The following is a 21,338-nucleotide window of genomic DNA, read 5'->3' on the forward strand; positions in this document are numbered from 1 at the left end:
CAGGAGAATCCTTACTATAGATAAGAACACATACTATACTATGGATCGCAAGTTCACTTTCCAGTTGCACCTCCAGGTACATGTACTCAGTTGGATTGGCGCAATTTAATTCCTATTTAAACCGGCTCAGTGCAAGACGTGCCGCCGATCAAAAAGCGTGTTTGATTTCAACGTGAATGACGCTTTGTGGCTATCGAAAACTTGGGTGTTTTCAAGTGTGTACGCGATTACCAAATTGAAAATCTGGTGGCGACAAAAATTGTCGAGATTTTTTGTAGAGACAAAAAACTTTGTCAAACTAGTGCGTTTGGTCTTAAATCAACAATTTGAATCACCAGCTGTTTTAGTTTTCTGCATTAGTTACCATAGTGATAAGCAACTTTTACTTGTCAAATTTGAAATCTACATAACAGTTCAATATGTTATTCAAAAAAGGCAAAAAAGGATTAAAGGTATTTAAGTTCTAAAATCAAAACGTTTTCGACGCTAGGTCATCATCAGTGATATTAAAATGGACTTTGACATTCAACTCGGTTTTGTGTTGTTATGTAATTCCCGAGAAGAACAGTTTGGCGATAAAACAGTGCACCTGTCATCCTCAGAGACCCAGGGGCAGTTAGTGGGGGCAGGGGAAAGTCTATAGGGGCGAAAAAAATTTCCGCGAAGAAAAGTCAAGAACGAAAAGAAGAGCCGGCTCTTCTTTTCGTTCTTGAGGGATGTTCAATTTTGTTTGTTCAATTTTGGTTTCTTGCAAGCAACCAACAGGGCTTCCATTATTTTGCGTCGAAAAGTTGTTTTTTTTTTTCGTTAACGCCATGTTCCATGTGAAAATGTGATCTGAATTTTTTGCAAGGTGGCGGGCTGACACCGAGTTAAGGGTCTTATTTTCGTGTTTGTCATTCTATGGCAAACCCGAAAAAACTGGCACAAATCTAATGTCATCTATCGTGCCGTGTGCAAATGTGGCGAAACTTACATTAGTGAAACAAAACGTGATTTCACAGTGCGAAAAGCAAAGCACGAGAATAAGGCCTAGTTCAGACGCCGTGCTTCAACCGTTCCGAACTTAGTTCAGAAAAAATACTAAACGTACAAGCCGCACATACACACTGCACTATTTACAATATTTAGTTATTCATTTTCTCGATATGAACAATTTCTTCTGGGTTCAGAAGATATCTAAATGACAAAAAAACTGGATCTTGGTTTGCTGCGGCAAAGCCTCACGAGTAGAAGACTGAATTTCAGGTCGATGGCGTTGTATTTCTACCATCTCAATGTCTGGTGCTCTGTTTTCTGGCTGCCTTACATGACAAATCTCAAGAAACGTTTACGTTTTCATGTTTTCGTTCACAAACACCTGCCCTGAGAGCCCTTCTACCAATAATTTTCTAATCCTATAGTATCATGCACTGCGATCTACAGCATTTTATTCCAAATCCGCTGAAATACGTTACCAGTCCTTTATAATTTATTCTCAATATTAGCTACATTTTTTCTTATTACCATTTGGCAAAATTAAATCATGCTTAACATGAGAAATACCTTGGGAAGAAAAACAAGAAAACAATCAGTGCAGTTTCACAGGCCTGTATAATATTATATTTATTTGTATTGCATCATGTTCACAACATTTCGTAGATAGCAATATTACTTGATTCACATTAAAAAAATACTAATTTTACAGACTGCGCATACACACTGTAGTATTAACAAGATTTAGTTATCCATTTCCTGGATATGAACAATTTCTTCCGGGTTAAGATGGCTGAATGACAGTAAAACTGGTTCTTGGTTTGCTGCAGTCATCGAAAAAGCCTCACAAGTAGAAGGCTGAATTTCAGGTCGATGGCGTTGTATTTCTACCATCTCGATGTCTGGTGCTCTATTTTCTGGTTGCCTTACATGACAAATCTCAAGAAAAGCGCGTCTAAGCTTTTTATTTCGCCAACAGTAAATAATAGGGTTAACAAGAGAACCCAACATGACAGAAGTTGTTGCCCAACTGGAAAAAATCGCTGTAACGCTTGGGTTTAATGTGACATTAAAAAAACTGTCTACTATCAGAAGGAGTATTATTGTAGGCAAGTAAGTTATTGTTAACGCACCCAAAATAAATGCTAGGGTGCTGGCTGCTTTTTTGTCCTTTTTCACTCTTTTAGCTTCTTCTTGAGGCAACTGTTCGGTTTGCAGCCGTTTTGTCTGTCGCCGTGTTTCTGAGAAAATATACAGATAACAGTAGCAGATACCAGCAATGTAACTAAAGCAGAAAATAAGAGCTATCACAGCAGTCAACGTCGAATATACTGGGTAGATTTTAGTTCCACTTTCTATTACTGCCAAGACAGATTCCTGAATTGTCAAAACGACAGTAATGGCCCAGGCTACAAGTACAGCCTTTTTTACTCGCTGTTTTGTGACAATTTCACGGTACCTCAACGCATCCTTGATTGCAATATAGCGGTCAATACTGATCAACACGAGATGACTCAACGAAGCATACCACGATACAATGAGGGTTATGGTGGATGTAGTTTCCAATGTACAAAATGGCTCAATGCCGAATGCTCGCTTAACTTCTACCGCGATAGCAATGGGTTGAACAACTAGCCCAGCCAGTAAATCTGTCCCGGCCAAACAAGCCAGCAGGATATTCGAATTGGTCTGCAGCCGGCGCCTTGTTGCCACGACAAAGATAATCAGTGCATTCAACAGGATCGTGGGAATTATTGCCAGAGAATTTACACCGATTAAAGCAAGTTGATGTCTGTACGTGTGTTCTGTCAGGTACTTCTTTCGCCAGAGAAAACCTTGCAAATAATCGCATTCTTCTATATCTGGTTGGAACGAATTCGTGTGAAAAGGCAGAGAAGCGGTCGTCATTTTGCAAGGAGAAAATGATCAAAACACAACGCAAGACGCGGTAAAATGCAAGCAGGTGCGAGGGAGTTTGCAATTTTGAAAACATTTCCTGTGGGTTCTTTATTCCCTTTGCAAAAAAAAATTCAATACGGTTTAAGTATTTCTTTTCTCATTGAATACCGAAAGTTCACTTCCCGTTCTGTGAAGTAAAATTGTAAATGCAGGACATTTGTCGAAAGATAACATCAAAGTACTTCTTTACTACTATATAATTGTACGAATAAGGGAATGTTTTGAGATTAGATCTTCAAAAGTAGCCCTTCATTTTTATGACAGTTAATTAACGTACCAATTGGACTCAATGGGTAAATGATTGCGAGGCTTTCCGATTTGCATAAATGAAATAATAAGTTTTTTCGTGGGTGTTTTTTTTTTACTGGACAACACGTTTTTAAGCGTGGGTTTACCGGCCTTTTTCTTATTGGTTGCCTGGAGTGCGAGATAAATTGGTGTTCCAAATAGAACAACTGGTTAATATGTATTATTTTCTCAACCACTGCATTTTATTCAAGTTTGGCTTTTAGCAGGTTACCTATTTATCAAATTATTATTTACCTCGCCCTTTTTAGTTTGAGGCTTCAAAATTTCACTATTCCATCCAGTGGTCAACATAAGATAAGAATTTCAGTTATGATATAAAATAATTGGCTCAAAACATGCTGGCTCGCTAATGATTAGTTAGTCAACATTATTTGAATATTTTAACTGCACGAGAGAGCAAATTACTAAAATAAATCACCTTTTGGAAGATTCCCAGACCCTCGAAATCAAACTTAAAGGATACAATTTTAGTTAATATTGAAACATTTTTTTTGTTTCTATAAATATTAAATCATTAAATATCTATTTTGTGTACACGATTTGATAAACACTGACTAAGTGAAAAGACATTTTTTAATAACCGAACTGCTGAAGCTAACGGTTTTTATATTTTGATGATTTGATCCTGAAAATGTCTTAAAATGTTTTATGTACGTTCATTTCGTCCGGGAGCATCCCCAAACGGATAGAAATAAAAATATGACAGTAATTATTTTTTTATTAACTCGAAATCTAATTTTGTTTTTGTAAAGATTAAGATGATTCCTTAGTATTTTTTTTCGCATACGACCTTCCCGAACCCAATAACATCCAAGACATTGGAGTGTCGTGGTAAGACATGAGAAAGGAGAAACGACAACAAGACAACGCGAGAAAAGGCGACTTATCTTTTAACTCGGAACACTAGGCCCTGAGAATTAATCATTGACTTCAGGTAAATTAATTTCTCTTTGAAAGAAAAATAGGAAGATCGCGCGCGATCTACGCCATTACGCACAGAAATACGAACATTTTATTTTACCAAACGGTCTTGCTAACAGCAAGGCTACAGGCTACTTTTACAAAAAAGAGTACACTTTTTAGTTTGAAATAAATGTTCCTACAGCAACGTCTGTCATTGTCAGATAAAATATCTGAGTGAATTTTGAATATGTAAGTTTTTATACAAGTTTCTGAAAATAGCATTCATAACAAAAATCAAATACATTTATACACTTACTGCATGTATAATAAAGAAACACATTGACATTACTCTAACATAGTGTTCGCCCGGTATCCCTTATGCACCATTCGATACGATAGTTGAAATTAAACAAGATAAGAATTTCAGTTTATGCCGTAAAACAATTGGCTCAAACGTAGTTGGCTAGGAAATGGTTATTTTTCCTGCTGTCATTGAATAAAATTGATATATGTTAAGAATGAGAATAATTTCTGCAAGAGATGGTGCAAATTAATCCCCAATTATTGATAAATCGACTTACTGTACACTGAATTTCGGTGAGAGCTTTGATTCTTTTTCGGTTTGTTCTCTTATTTATACATGCAAGTACAGTACAAATTAGACTCTTGTTCAAATCTAACATGGCGCATGATATTTGTCATCAACCAACAGCAAGATGGATTTTTCACACTTCGGAGTGATATCAAAATCATTTCCGTGTAGAGAATTTTTAAAGAACCTCTAGTCAAAGCACCCAAATCATTCGCTCTTATATAAAAATGGTGTATTCATTCCGCCCATTTACAGTTATTCTGATAATCAAAACGTGCACTTGCGATTTAATGTTTGCAATCACAAAATTAGATCTCAATTTGAATTTAAAATGTTGACTGTTATTTGCTTTTAATTCTAGCTGTGCAGGAATGCTCCCTGGAATAAAATGAATGAAAATCTTTATTTACATGTCTAAACAAGAACATCAAATTGTAGACCATTTTCAGAGTCAAATCTTCTGAAAATTAATTGCCTCGTCAGTGTTTACCAAATCGTGTACATAGATAACTACTTAATAGTTTAATCTCACGAAAACACAAAATTAGTTCCAGTATTAACAAAAAATCGTTATAGCCTTTTTCATTTTCATTTCTAGCTGCCTAAGAATACACCAAAACGTGATTTATTTTGGTAATTGTTTTTTTCGTGCAGTTAAAATATTCAAATATTGTTAAATGACGACAAGGAAAATTAGCCAGTAGCGACCAGTGTACTGTCGTGAATTGTAATAAACGTCGTAAGTTGTAATAGCTGTCGTAAATTGTAATAACAGTTGTCGTGACTTGTAATAGCTGTCGTAAATTGTATTATAATATAGATAGGAGTCTACGCGCGCTCTGATTGGCTAAAAACCTATGTTTTATCAGAGTATAAAACATAGAAAAATCATGTTTTATTGTTTTTCGTCAGCTTTCCTCGAGTGCTTCGCGCGTCGTTGACTGTTCGTTGGCTATAACCACTCGTATCCAACAAGGGCGAATGGAATACATTGTTTTATTAAATTCTTTTTTAAGTATAAATCCACTGGACATTTCATTTTGATGTAAACGAAGTGAGGCGGGAAAAATTGTGGCGCGGTGTCCACTGCTTGAGTTGAATGAAACTCGCAAGGAAAGCGAGCGAGAGAGTTTTCTTTCGAAGATTTTCTTCGACAATCTCCTCTTAAATCGTCTATTCATGCTGGAACTTGATTGTGACAACAATTAAGGTTTACGGGAATATCCGAAGCAATAGCTTTTCTGGAAATCAGGGAAATTATACGCCTTGTTCAAGTCGAACGAAGCAAGGGACGGATGTCATCGAGACTACTATATTATGCTGAGACGAAATTGCACTCGGTGCAGTCGGTGAAGTTTATCGAAGTTCAAAAAGACAAGATCAAGATTAAAAGGTAACAAACTTACCTGAAATGCTTAGCCTTATTTTACGTCGAATACTGAATGAAATTGTGTCAGTTTTCTGGTCTTCCCGTAAACTATTTTCTGCTTTTCATCTTTGTTTACTCGCTCTTGTTGTACATATTTTTAATTAAACTTTTCACTCGCGGTGTCTAAAATCTATATCATAAAGCAAAGAAAGAAGCCTAAGCCATGTTTTATACTGTCATAAAACACTCCGGGCATTTGAGAACACTCGAGAAATGTAGAAAACATTCGCCTGCGGCTCATGTTTTCTACATTTCCCTCGTGTTCTCAAATGCCCGTCGTGTTTTATGACAGTATAAAACATGGCTTAGGCTTCTTTATTTGTTAAATAACAGTTGTCGTAAATTGTAATAATGCACCTATCGCAAATTGTAATAACAAGCTGTCGTAATTTGTAATACCCTGAGCTGTCGTAAATTGAAATAGCTCATTGCCGTGTTTTGTAATAACCAGGTCCCTAGAAAGACGATTAGCGCTTATCGTCTTTCTAGGAACCGGGGCCTGCAGTCTTATCATATTTTATTTTGCCATTTAACTCTGGAAATCTGTTAATCTATTAATTGCAAGCATTTCACAGCGAAGAGAGTCAGTTAGAGGTTCCGGCATTTTTTTTTATTTTTTATTTTTAAAAATGTGCATTAGAGTGATTTCATTAAACCCGTGAAACACTATCTACCAGTCAGTGCTAACTGGTCAATAATAAACAAAAGAAAACAATGGAATAAGTGTCTAATGGTATCAGAAAGTGTAATAACTATTTCACGGGTTAGGTTATGATTAAAGGGAATATGTCACAGACTTTAACCAGAATTTGGCATCGGAAATGACCATCAAATTCGGGGAAATATTATAATGACCCCCTAAAACAGTGAAGGAACATTTCAATAACACAGCAAATACAAAAGAAGATACGGATGGCCAAAAGTGATAAAGATTGAATAGGATTGCAATATGGGTTTTTGAAATATTGTTGGGTAAAACGGCTTTCAAAGTTAGTCTTATTTGCTTGTAACTTTAAATAATAACTCCCGGGAGACATGGCTGCAATGAAGCTACGGTTTTCTCATTTGAATGCATAGGAGTAATTGCTTTGCAAACGTAAAAGTTTCATAGCAAGTATTTGGCAAAACTTTAAAAATAAACTTAACTCAGCCGTGACACAGTCGCTTTAAAGAGTGAAAGAAACCAGGCTCTCCGATCGAGGATGGGGCGAAAAGGCACTTGCCTCGTCTAAATTTTTATCCAAAATTAAAGACAAAATATTTTCTGTTGGGATAAAAAATCGCCAGTTGAACAAAATCGAGTTTCTTAAGAAATACCTCATGAAAAATGTCGCTAAAAGAGATTCAGAGCTTCTAGATTACACATTTTCTGGAGGGCATGCCCCTAAAACCCACTAGTAAGATCTTGCCTCGTCTATGGCAAAGTTCTGGTTACGGACCTGCATTTTATAGAATTATTACAAAACACGACAATGTGCTAGTACAATTTACGACAGCTCAGAGTATTACAAATTACGGCAGTATGTTATTACAATTTGCGATAGGTGCGTTATTACAATTTACGACGGCTATTACAATTCACGACAACCGTTATTACAATTTACCACAGGTATTACAATTCACGACAGTACAGACCAGCACGTTTAAAGCTAATTTTTTACTTTAAAGCTGAAATTCTTTTTTTCTTTTAGTTTTAACAAATGGTAAAATTTTGAATCTACACACCGAAACAAGTTGTTATGTATCTAGATCTGCAAAAAGCAAAATCAAAATATAAAGAATTGGGTGAGAAAGTAACATAAAGCTAGTGTTCCATTTGGAACACCAACTTATCTTGCACTCTTGGCGACCAATAAGAAAAGACCAGTAAACACCTGCTTAAAGACTTATTGTCCAGTGGAAACAAACACTCAAGAAAAACTTATTTTATCATTTATGCATGCAAATCGGTAGAGCCTAACGATAATTTACTTGTTGAGTCTAATCGGCACGTTAATTAACCGTTATAAAAACGGGGGCTCCTTTTGAAGATCTAATCCCATAAGATCCCCTTATTCGTACAATTATAATACAGGGAAGTAAAGAAGTACTTTGATTTTATCCTTCATAGGTATCAAGCATTTACATTTCTATTCCAAAGGACGGAAACCAACCTTTCAGGATCCAATAAGAAAAGAGCTACTCAAGACGTATTGAATTTCGTTTTTGTCTAGGGAAAAAAGAACCCACACGGAATCTTTAAACATTTGCAAACTGTCTCACATCTGCTTTCATGTTCCCTTTTCTCGTTTATTTTGATCATTTCAATTTCTTGTTGCAAAATGACGACCGCTCCTCTGCCTTCATCCACGATCTGGTCAGACCCATATATAGCAGAGTGTAAATATCTGCAAGGTGTTGTCTGGCGAGAAGAGTACCTGACAGAAAACGCGTACAGAAGTCTAGTTGCTTTAATTTGTGTTAATTCTCTGGCAATCATTCCCACGATCCTGTTGAACGCGTTGGTCATCTTTGTCGTGACAACAAGGCGCCGACTGCAGACCAATTCAAACATCCTCTTGGCGTGTTTGGCGGGGACAGATTTACTGACTAGGCTGGTTGTTCAACCCATTGCTATCGCGGAGCTAGTCGAGCGAGCATTCGGCATCGAGCCATTTTGTACGTTGGAAACAGTATCCACCATAGCCATCTTTGCATCATGCTATGCTTCGTTGAGTCATCTCGTGTTAATCAGTATTGACCGCTATTTTGCTATAAAGGATGCCATGAGGAACCGGGAAATTGTTACAAAAAAGAGGATAAAAAGGGCTGTACTTTTGGCCTGGACAATTTCTGTGTTTTTTATAATTCAGGAAGTTCTCTTGGCAGTAGTTGGCGGTAGAATTAAAATTTACTCAGTATTTTTTACGTTAGCTGGTGTAATAGCTTCTCTGATCGGCTTAGTTTGCATTGCTGGTATCTGTTACTGTTATCTGTACATTTTCTCAGAAACACGGCGACAGAAAAAACGTCTGCAAACCGAACAGTTGCCTCAAGAAGAAGCTAAAAGAGTGAAGAAGGACAATAAAGCAGCCAACACCCTAGCAATAATTTTAGGTGCGTTAACAATAACTTACTTGCCTTTAATAACACTCGTTCTTGCAGTGGTATTTTTTTCTAATGACACATTAAACCCAAGCGTTACAGCGTTTTTTTCCAGTTGGGCATTAACTTCAGTTCTGTTGGGTTCTCTCGCTAACCCTATTATTTACTGCTGGCGTAATAAAAATCTTCGGCGCACTTTTCTTGAGATTTTTCATGTAAGACAGCCAGAAAACATAGCACCAGACATTGAGATGATAGAAATACAACGCCATCGACCTGAAATTCAGCCTTTCACTTGTGAGGCTTTTTCGATGGCCGCAGAAAACCAAGAACCAGTTTTACTGTCATTCAGTCATCTGAAAGCCGGAGATATTGTTCATATCGAGGAAGTGGATTACTAAATCTTGTAAATAGCACATTTTTTTGCGAAACTTGTATGTTTAATATTTCATCCTTTATTGTGAATGAAGGAAAATTGGTATTTACAAAATGTTGTTAAAGATGATGCAAATAAATATATCGAGACTCCTGGAATGGCGTGTTTTTGTTTTAATGGATATTCTCTAATGTTAAGCAAAAGGTAGTAAGATATTTAAACCAGATGAAATAAATGAAAAGTGCTGATTAAGGTTTATAAAGTGCATGTTTGAGATAAAAATAATTAATGCCGTAGATCGCGGTGATATTAAAGGATTGGGATATAAACGGTTAAAGGGATGTCAGGGCAGGTGTTGGTGTGTGGAAACAAGAAAATGCGGGGCACCTTTACTGAAAAGTATTTCTAGCTTTTTAAAAAAAAATCTGAAAGAGCATTTAGAAATATCTTGTTACATGTTAATCAGGCACTTTGATAAAGTTTTTTTGAGGTACCTTAGCGTAGTTTTCCAACTTGAAATGTTTTAAAACCGCATACATCATAACAGCTCCTTTTACCTTACGGGAAATTTATCTTCAACAATAATCTTTCAACAAAACTAATTGAGGTATTGTTATATTGTTTTCATAGGATATTTACTTTTAGTGGTGGGAACCCCACAAAACTCTTGGCAAAAATTCACCGACGTCTTTCTCAAAACCCCTTGCTTTTTTTAAATATTTTTTTAAATTTTGTTTACAAGTAGTCAAAACATTAAACTTGAAAAAGGGAAATGAAAACAAAGTAATTGAATAGATTTGAAGGAAATAATATTTGAATGGATACAAAGAATTCCATAATCGCTAATAAAGCTGTACAGATAAAGTCTATGGCCATATGTGATTGTTATGGCTAAGTTTAACAAATATCGAAGACTGCCTTCCGACAGAACTTTTTTTTTGATAGAAAGTTAGCACCTTTGACAAAAAATTGAATGCTTATTTTCATATGACACACTCAATCGAAACTCAAACTACGGAGAAAATAGAGAAATTAAAATGATAAAAGCTGTGCTAATTAACATAACATGTCAAAGCCATCGTCTTGGTGCTGATTTTCTTTGGTTCATCTTGGATAGTGTAATTCTGAACTATTAGTCTCGTGTAGCTGAAAAAAAAAAATCACAATTCGTAGCATATGGCAAGAAAAATGTATTCCTCTTCGTTATAACCTTGAAAGATATCATCTAATAAACTAAATAATTGTTTTTCCCTTTCTCTCAGTTTCTTTAAATGCCATTTTGAAATAATCCCAGTGTCGCGAGCGTGCCTAAGCTGTCCAATAGCGCCACTGACTCTATCGTAGAACGATTTTCTTGTTGTGGTATCTTGCTTTGTTAGTGATGGTTCAAGATCCCTGTTTTGCCTTGAGGCTGCAATCGTTCTGCCTTTTGAATCAGTGTCAACGGTCGTCATGGCACCAGAGTTTTTTGTGCGATTTTCTACACCTTTATCATATCTTGATTGTTTTTCCTGTGAGGTCGACCTTTGCTTTAGGCCATTGCTAATAGCGTCAAAAAACCTCTTATTCCTTTCATCGTTAGAACTACGCTCATCTACGAGGGCATAAAGCTCGTTGTTAAAAACGGAACTCTTGGCATCTGACAGTGCATCGTTGATTGCAGCAATAAAGAAGTTCATGAACATTATCGTGAGGCTTAATAAAAGAATAGCTGCAAATATTCTGCCAAATGTAGGATTTGCGTCTACCAGCTCGTTGATGGGCCTTGCCTTGACCCGGCCTAAGATTAGCTCAAGCTGGAAGTATGTAGCTTTCAGGAACGATGAATATCTTTCCGATCCCGTGCCGAAGATTAGAATGCCAAAATGCAGAAAAGCCATAAAACCAATGGCAAGGACGATTACATAGGATCGAAGGAGCTTTGCAGATACTTTCAGTGTTCTTGAGAATACAGCAACGTGCTCATTAAAACGAATTAGCCGCAAAAGTTTCAATGTTACTATAAACAGCAGAATTCCTAAAACGCCTTTCTCTGCCTCCGTCCAAACGATGACTTCTTGAAAACTTACATTTGCATAAACGTTTTCTTTCAATTTTCTAACTGTCGATACGGCTTCAGCTGATCGGACAATATTCATTACCACAGCTAGTACTGAGACAGCAACATGAAAAATTTCCACCCAATTCCAGAATGATTTGAAAAATCGTGATCGTAGTTTATAAACTCTGTAGCATATTCTTCCCACATAGATCAAGGCAAATATGATGAGTAACAGTACGCACACAAGATAAAATTCGTGCGATCCAGTTTCCTGGGAATACACAGAAATAATTTTTATCCTCTCGAATGACGCACTGTAACTCGTAGGTTGGATTTCGTAGAAATAAGTGCCAACAACTAAAAGATTTGTAGAAGGATTAAAAGCAGTGAACTCTAAAATGACAGGGCGTGATTGTCGATCCAACCAGCTATGGCTCTGTAACGTTTCGATTATACCGAGGGCGATTTTCTTCTCGTAACCCAGATCGGCTACAAATCCTCCCCCAGGGTAAATAGAAAATTGTCCCCACTTTGGCACAGCGTCAGTTTTCCCAGGCTTCTGATATCGCCATGGCTTTGGACAAAGTCGAAGAAGTTCGTCTCGTTTCGTGGAGTTGTCGACTGGAATCCAACCTGGTTTGTTGAAAGGGGACGTATCTTTGTTTTTCTCTGAGTACGCACCATAGCAGACTGGGAAAGCTGGCTTCATGTAGTTCAAAACGTCACAGGGCTCTGGAAAGTTAAAGAACAACTGTATTAATACACTAAAAGTTTAAAAGTTAAGATTCACATAGAAAAAAATCCTTTATCAGAGGTGTTTGGTGTAATGGCAGGAAGTTTATGCGTCAGATTGCTATCGCGCGAACGAAAATTGATACCGTACCCACACTTCACTGCATTGCCCCGAAGAAGTAACATAAAGGGATGAAAATCTCTGTTTCGCTCCGTTTTTTGTCTTTATTATCTCATAATGTTAAAGCGAAGTAGACGGATGCATTTTTGAGACAGATGCATTTTTGAATAAATATATAAACTGTTTGCAATACAAGGATTTAATACCAAACTTTCTTACTACAAGCTAATTTAATTGTTTTTTTTTTACCATAAAACGCGAAATAATATGGATGTTCTATTCTCTACAAACACCTGCGATAATGCCGGACACATTCAGACGTTTTGAACCCCTTTCCTGTAGTAGTTGGGCCATATTTTTGGCCCAATCATCGACCTACCCATCATCGACATTTGTCCCAATATAGTAAATACACCTTATTTGATGGTTTAACATATAATACGTGCGAATGCAAAGAGCAGGATGTCTGCTTGTATTTTATGTAAGCCATCGAATAAGTATGGATCCGTATTCTGTAACTGAGTTTGTCCGACCAAAATTTTGCCCTGTTCTACATGCAGTGTAGCAACCTGGCATATTTTGCACGGTTTTTGCCTTACTATGGTAAAATGTGCATACGCTTTCAATAAATACATAATGTGAGCCTAAGGTGTCCCCCGCGACCTTAAATAGACGTTATCTCATAACTCGTGTGTCAAACTACTTACTTGGTTTAACTCTTAGCTGCCTTAATCGAGGCATTCCAACAAGAACAGAATGTTTGTTGCCGATGTATATACTTTGTTTTTCCTGATGTCCATTGTACCACTTTCCAGCATAAACGCCCGGGAGGAAAACATCTCGTAACCAATTCCAATAAAGGGAGTTGTTGAAAACCTGGAGTAAAAATGATGAGCGTGAAGTGATTAAGCTTTTTTACAATTTGTGGGAAGTGTACCCTTTTATCTCTAAATGTATTGTAGCTATGAAGCTATGTTAGGGAAAGATGCTATTGTTTGCGATGTCGATTATCATGTTATGTAATAACCGAGAATTGAATAAAATATTCGATTATTATATGACGAATTAGGACTTTCTATTTTTCATGCAAGTGCCGTTTAGCTATGGAAAAATAGGTCATTATGATAGTAAGGCTAGGTAAAATTATAGACAAATTACAATTACGAAAACCATTTAGCATGTAAATGCATGTAGAATATTATAATATGGAAAATTTGAAATTTAACAAATCATGCTACGAAAGCTAAGCAATAAAGTCCAAACATGCAAGTGAACAGAGAATTGAACGACTTTGGAGAAATAATGCCAGGGAAAAAAAATAATAGTTTCCACAATGATTTGCTAGCCTCGCTCACTTAAACCGGAACAACCCTTCATTGGTAAGGAAAGCTTTTGCTAACAGCCTACATTTTCCTATCTGGACTGGGTAGAGGCTGCAGAGAGCATCGTAGTGGGTTTGGAAACTTACATAACTTAAAAGTCGTTATTATGCGTGAAACATCAACCTCTATAGAGGCCCTTTCTTGTTACGATCCAGTCATTTTAATGTTGATATTCTAATGGTAACATTGTTTTCGCATATTTTGTTAGCACGTGACGCAAAAGGTCTAAAATGATCATGAACAGACTGCCTTGGACTATTATTAATATTTACACTTACCTCGCGGAATCCTGGGAGGCCATCACTGGTCGACTTTGCCATTAAATACTGGTGATCATTTTGATTTCCATAACACACCACCATTAGAATAAAAACAAATGTACAGTACACAATGATCTCGAAGTAAAAACTCAATGTGTTCTGTTTCTTCGCCTGACGTCTTCTCATTTTTTCCACTTCAGATAAATCCATCGTCCATAATCTTTCTTTCGAGCACTGGACATTTTGAGCTTCTTCAAGGATTGAACAACCATCGCTATTACTTCTTTTCAACCTGATGATTGCTGCCAGAAAGACAGCTGTGAGAAATACTTTGACAGGTTCATTAACTGCAACATCTTGTGTAAATGATATCACCATTGAAGACAACCATTGTTCACTGATGCTTTTTCCCCATACAAGGCTGTAAAAGATAGAAAATGCCACAGAAACAGCACAAGTGCAAAAACAAAGAAACCAAGCAACGTAAACAAGTAAATTTTGCACAGAACATGCACACGTCAGTTGATCAATCGTTCTCGAGCTCCCCTTTTGGAACAAAAATGCGATTAGAATGTTAATTGGTGCAACAACAAGGGCGCTTTGAATTCCAATGATAACCTGTTTCCAAGAGAATTTTAATGGTCCGACTTGGATGGTCGGTTCTGATTTTCCGTTTAGCTCATAGAACATAGCATTGGCCAACATGGCTGACAGGAGTAGTGAAAGGCAGCACGATGCCCGCTGTACTCTTGAAAAGGGGTCCCTTGGTAGCTTCGCTATCACTGACACCCAAATATGTTTCTCTGTAAGGCCCTTCCACCACCGTTTTGACACATTTGTTTTGAAAGTAGCTTCGTTTGCAGATAGTTCTAACATTCTCTCAATTCGTCCATCGCTCCGCTCAAGAGCTAACCACTTGTTGTTGTAAAATGTCCACGATTCCTGGGTTTGCTTGTCCATTATGACAAGGTCATCAAGAAACCACGATGGACTTGTTCCAGAGTTATCGTGTCCTATTCGCACGGCCTGTATTAAACCCAAGGGTCTATCAACAGCCAGAACAAAGACTTCTGAGCCTCCTCGATAGAAAGGTGAGTCATCTGTACCGGCTTCATTGCCAAGTTGTATAACTCCTGTGCTGTTCTCCGCACCGTATATCTCCATGGCAACCTTGGAAGTTGTACCGGAATTCCACCAGATCCCTGTTTTTACGGTGATCTCATATTCGTATCTGTTACTTGATGACGTGGGCAGTTGTTTTGTATGAGAAGCCTAGAAATGAATTGCTTTGATTAATTTAAATGGACAAAACAATTAGAAAGCTTTAAAATGGATAGGAAACATAAGATACAGTTAGATAATTCCCTTTTGGCGCCAAAGGTAACATTGAAAAATTTCTTTACTTCATGCCAATATATTTTTAACATCTAAAGTAATGTTAGCTCAGAGAAGGTAAATCCAATACGGGCATATAATTATCCCCTGGAAAAATATTTTTAAGACCTTATTTTCTACCGGGACGTTAAGGGTCACTGTTATGTTCCCTTGACAAATACATTGTTACATAATATCACCACCAGAAAATCCTGTATTCGAATTCCTTAACGAATCAGTTACCCGCTAACCATAATAAACTTACTCTTAAGGCATCTTTTTTGTCCGCTCTTCTGGCAACAACAAGAACCAATAAATAGGCCAAGAAAGCCACAGCCACTGTCACAATAACTGCCACATTTCCTGTCTCCCCAAGCGTTTTGAATTCAACAAGAATCTTGTCGAAATCGATGGGATTTGGCTTGATTAGAAGGCTTCCTCCAAATGACGTCAAATGATTACAAGAACACTTTACAGACCCGTTCACGGACGCAGATAGAACCTGCCAAAAAGTTAAATGTCGAAAGTTAACAAAGTTTTGTCAAAGTTTAGATGCAGTTTATGAGGAAGAACGTCAGATATTTTAGTTCATAAAATATATGACTGTAGCCTCGTCAAAGCCCATGCTGGCGAACTAGTTTTTCTGCTTAGAGTACGTATTCCAAAAGTACTTAAAGACTTATAATTGAAAGTAAAATGGCCATTTGTCTAACGAAGATCAGGCAATGGTACGTACAGTTATACACCCGACTCAAATGGGGCAATGTGTATGACGACGTTAGCTTTACTTTAGGATTGTTGATTAAAGTTTTAAATAAGATAAAAAGACTTACCCTACAGCCATCTGTTATCCACTTCTGTCGCACGTCTGACCAATAAACGCAGCTTCCCATTGCCACTTTCAAAGTATAATTCTGATCAGTGCTCGGCTCATAAACAGGCAGCACACTTACATTTTTACTTTGGGGTGGAGTAGGAGGGGGCCTTTTTACCACAACACAGGATCTTCTTTGCCGTCCTTGACCAAAACACGAACGTTTCTGTCTCTTATGAGGCTTCGTACTGTTGCTATGGGTTACCACTGCTAAATAATACTTTCCAGGTTTCTTGGCAAGGAATTCCATTGGAGTTTGATAGTTGGAAGAACAACCATTTTTGAAGTGTTGATCCATTTTTGTCCAAATACATCTCTCATTGCTGGATATAGTGGCATTAAAATCGTGTTCTTTGATGGTTGGTCTATGACCGAAGCTGATATAAATGGTCAAATCTACCGATTCGTCTTCGGATGCAATATCAAGCTGTATTACTGTATTTTCGTAGTCAACTGTTATCTCATGAAAGCTAAAAGAGTTGTTCTTTGTGAAGAAACGTGAAGTTTTTAGGGGCTTGCTTTGGACATTAAGTGGAATTTCGATGATAACATCACTTGATAGTTGCTCTATTCCCACAACCTGTTGTTCGTCATCTTTCAAATCCAAGGATAACACATTGGAGACCACTCGCTCCCTCGTCTTGTCCCAGGTGAAAGGATTAAATGGTATTGATAACATCTGAAACGTAAGAAAAAAACACTGCTGTCATTGATGAATAACAATTGCAATATGCACATATTTAAGATGAAACAGAATCTCAGAAAGATGGAAGATTTTTTTCAATTTATTTATTACTTTTTATACTGTCAGTAACCGGCATAAATGAACGAATAAGGTATTCTTATGTAACACTCATACTACAATGCTAAAATAAACTAAAGACTAACTAACTAGAAAAAACAGACGAGCTTGTAGAATGTTGGTTTCAATTTTTTTTGTTTGGTTGAATTGGTTGTTTTCTTTTTCCGGTTATGACAAAACATTTATATTTCATACTTTGTAATGGGCTCGTGTTACTAGCCACTTTATAAAGATAAAATAATGATGATCTGTTACTTTTCCAGCAGCCGGAGGGAATGAAGATGGTGTCCACGGATGCCTGCCTGGAAACTAAGCTAATTTTTCAGATGATGTGTGTTTACTTTAACAGTTTCAAAAAGCATCATTACCTGAGTATCGAGAAAACTATTGTTGGCGACGCGTGAGACCAGAACATTACTCCCTGCTGGTAAAACGAATTTGCCATTGTCACTTTCAATCTTTTGCCCAGCAAGTTTCGAAGGTGTATGGCGTCCTAACATAAAGGCCATACCACTTGTCTGAATGGAGATAACTTCTTCATCCGGAAGTCTTGTCTCCAGTACCGCATCACTCACAGTGCTTACAAGGTGCATGCAGCGTTTAACCACATGTTTACCCTACAGGAAGAAAGAAAATATTTGTTGCAAATAGGAATTTGATGTCTTCAATCCGATTGAAGACATCAAATTCCTATTTGCAACTCCATATCTCATGATCCAGATCTCAATTTTGTATTGTGTGACATAAGGTTACGATACCGGGTTATCACGGGGTAGCGACCAGACAATTAAATATTGGACCACCCCCTAGCGTTCATGAGCTTTGTACGTTTACACGCATCAAGTGGATACAGCTACCATTTCTTTTTCCCACCTCATCCCCGTGGCCCTTACCGATTTTCATAGTCTTGCGTTTTGTTTGCCCCCACCTTTACTTGGAAAAATCATAATTTGTAAATTCAGAACAATAATAGTCGCTAATCTTGTAATGAGGTGGCCGTGGGCCTTTGATCAGAGCCATACATTAGTTCAATTTTTACTAGCAAATAAATGGGCTATGATCCTTTTTTCTCAGAGCAATTTTCACTAAATCATTGGGTGTTTTTTTTTACTTCTTGCCAAACAGACCGATCGCGGGTAATACAGCACTCAGCGTTATTTTTTTTTATATTACGCGCTTATCGTTCCTGCAAATTGACAATGCTGTTAGCATAGCGGGCTCAGATTGGTTGAAAGGGGTATAGCCAAGGAGGACGAGAACTTCTTTTGTCAGTATACGAGTGTATATTACTTACCTGACTAGAATCTGAGTTTCTAGAAGCAATCACTGCACCAACTTTTAACATGTTGTTCAGACAGGAGCCCAGGTTTTCAGCAGACTTTGTAATCAATGGTATATCAACGACATTCTTAGCTTTCGCTTTGGACATCAAGAGTGACGTCATTGAGTCGATCGCAGATAGTGAAGTGACCTAAAACACATTAAAGAAAAGAAAATGTTTGCCGCTGTTCTCTAGCTTAGTAGAGCCAGTTAAACAAGATTTATAAATATATTACACTTGCAGTGATCCCATTTACTTTCAGAGCCAGTTAGCTATAAGTGTTTTTATTACTCGGACAGGAAGCTTAGGTACGGTTGTCCTTTCAGTTGCATTTAATTAATATCTCTTTTTCACATACAGTTTTTACGTACCCAGTATCTGAAATTTCCAGGTAAAATTATCCTTCTAATGTTATTTTGTCACATTCTCGTCCCAGAAACTTTGCGGTATTAGTTAATTATAGCATTCAATATGGCGGGTCCAGGATGGCGAAGTTATGTCGTCACGTGCCGTCTTAAGACGTCACAATCAGCCAATGGCATTTAAATATTGTAGGGTAAGCACAGGGAATAATGCTTTCCAGCTGTCTTAGAACAAAAACCCATGGAAGAGGAGATTTCCATAGTACCTACGTGTTTTTTTCTTTTCATATGGGATGTGTTAAATTCCAATTCAATTTTGAGTCTCAAGGGGTCAGGAAATTACTCGAAAATACCAACGGACTCTATGGAGACTTCTGCTTTCGCCCATGACACCATTCTAAAAAGGTATTGTTTCCACAACAAACGCAGACATTTACAGTGATGCACACCAGTCTCTAGCAGTGCTAAATTGATTAAAAATGTACTCACCAAGGTCTTTTCAGACACCGTTTCTGTATCTTGTGTGGCAGAACCAAGTACGGAGGAACTTTGCAAAAGATCTGGAAGGTTTTTCACTTCAAAGGTGGCAACCTTCTGCACGATCAATTCTTTAGTCTGCATAAGTTTTAGATATTAACATTAGACGCATGCCATCATTTTCAATTGGGTTAATAATTCAATTAAGGAACAGCTCCAAATACTACCATTATCAAAAGACAATGTAGAAATTATGTCACGAAGATACTGATGATGACAGGTTTTTACTTAACAATATTACTTAACAATATCTGCAGTTTACATACGATTTTTTTGATAGGTAAATTGTATCATTCTACTCCTTTTTACGTAAATTTTAATATTGTTTATCAATTTGGCCTTTGGCCTCCCAACGCAATTCGTAGAGCATCACATTAGTGACACATGGGAGTTAATGAAGCTTATGAGTTTAGAAGTTTCCAGGATTGCCATGACAAACTTTACAATAGGGATATTACAGACCAAAAGCCTATTTTGCCTTTACCTTTGTTTTTTCGATCCGGTCCAAAGTGGAATGTCTGGAAATTGCTTGCAAAATGGTATTTCCAATTTGAACCGCTCTGTTAAGGTCATCCATTTGGTCTAAATCGTCCAGATGTCTTTGAATGGTGTTAGGAGTGACGTCCTTGAATGGCCTAACCTGCATGTTTATAGAAGATGAGAAAATTGAAATCGCAAGAACAATAACAACATCATCAATAAAAACAATGGCAATAATAGTTACAACAAAGGAGCTGTAACGTATTGGCGGCAAAAGAAGAACTTTTTCTGGAGTTTCTGCTATCACGGCAAAATAAAATATATTTGTATACATAACAACTATCGGTCTTAGGTTCTCACTTTTGAAAGGAAGTGGATCACAATTTCCTTTGGAGGACGCATTAATAGATGCAAGATTTACAGACCTTTGTAGCTATGTAGCAAGGCCATGCAATACAGTTGAACGTTTTAAAGGAAACCTTAAAACGCCAGGAAATTTGCTCAATGTTCAACGTACTTCCATCAAATATCTCATGGAAATGCCTCTATCCATTTATCATTATCTATAAGTTTAAGAAAGCCTATAAAAGATTCAAGAAGAAGGTTCGTTTTAATTCCTGCAAATTCTATCTTTTAGAAATTATTATGAATATATGTGGTTGGTAAGTTATCACCTACCTGAGCAGAGAAGTTTACGTATGTCGTGGAGGCACCGGTGCTATCAGTCACAGTTACAGTAAAATTTAATGTGAAGTTATGTGCCATGTCTCCAGATTGCAACAAAGAAACAACTGAGGTATTTAAGCCATGATATACCACATTGGTCAACCCGTTGTTAAGTTGATATCGGAACTGGTAGGACAGGGGAAAGTTGTAACTAGTCCAGCCACTGCAACTCAGATGGAAGTAGGTCCTTAATGAAATACCTGATGAAGGTTCTATGGTACACGTTCCTCTCTCTGGGGGCAGTGATGTTGAAAAGTCGTATGCACTTATTCCAGCAAAGCCAAGTGCATTTGTAACAAGTACTGCCAATCGGTAGTTTTTGCCTCCGGCGAGTGAACTCTCCTTTATAACAATTCTGCTTGAATTAAGTGGTGTGCTTGCTATCAAATGTAGATTATTTCTTTTTTGCCATACAATAGGATTGGACTGGTCACCTTGGTAGAACATCCAGTTGTACGATGTTATGTTGGAGCACTGTGAACCTTGGCACATTGTTTTAATGCTCAATTTGAGAGAAGGAACTAATTTTGGACCACAATTTATCAGGCATCTGCAAACCAAAAATAACAGTTAATTTACACTTTTAATCAAAGGGACAATTAATTAACCAAATTACTGTTGGTTGGATTTCTAAATCCGGGCCCTAAATGCGTCATTTGCCATACCTTTTTTGGCAGACATGTCCATTTGCGCATTTTA

General features: G+C 37.3%; 2 protein-coding genes across 2 annotated transcripts in view; both read right to left on the reverse strand.

Moving 5' to 3' along the window:
- Positions 1–21,338, reverse strand: part of LOC144664227 (sperm receptor for egg jelly-like) — a 118,479-nt gene that overhangs the window by 95,078 nt on the left and 2,063 nt on the right. The window lies entirely within an intron of this gene.
- LOC144663245 (polycystin-1-like protein 2) lies at positions 10,781–21,131 on the reverse strand. Its single transcript, XM_078524155.1, has 10 exons — positions 20,592–21,131; positions 19,918–20,073; positions 19,386–19,511; positions 18,508–18,684; positions 17,582–17,830; positions 16,371–17,090; positions 15,803–16,039; positions 14,182–15,435; positions 13,229–13,397; positions 10,781–12,400 (listed from the first exon to the last, which is right to left on the reverse strand). The coding sequence occupies exons 1-10, from the start codon at positions 21,129–21,131 to the stop codon at positions 10,788–10,790; spliced, it is 5,241 nt and encodes a 1,746-aa protein (XP_078380281.1). The 3' UTR covers positions 10,781–10,787.

The sequence above is a fragment of the Oculina patagonica genome, chromosome 8, assembly GCF_052425735.1.
Source record: "Oculina patagonica isolate OP01 chromosome 8, crgOcupat, whole genome shotgun sequence".
Lineage (NCBI taxonomy): Eukaryota > Metazoa > Cnidaria > Anthozoa > Scleractinia > Oculinidae > Oculina > Oculina patagonica.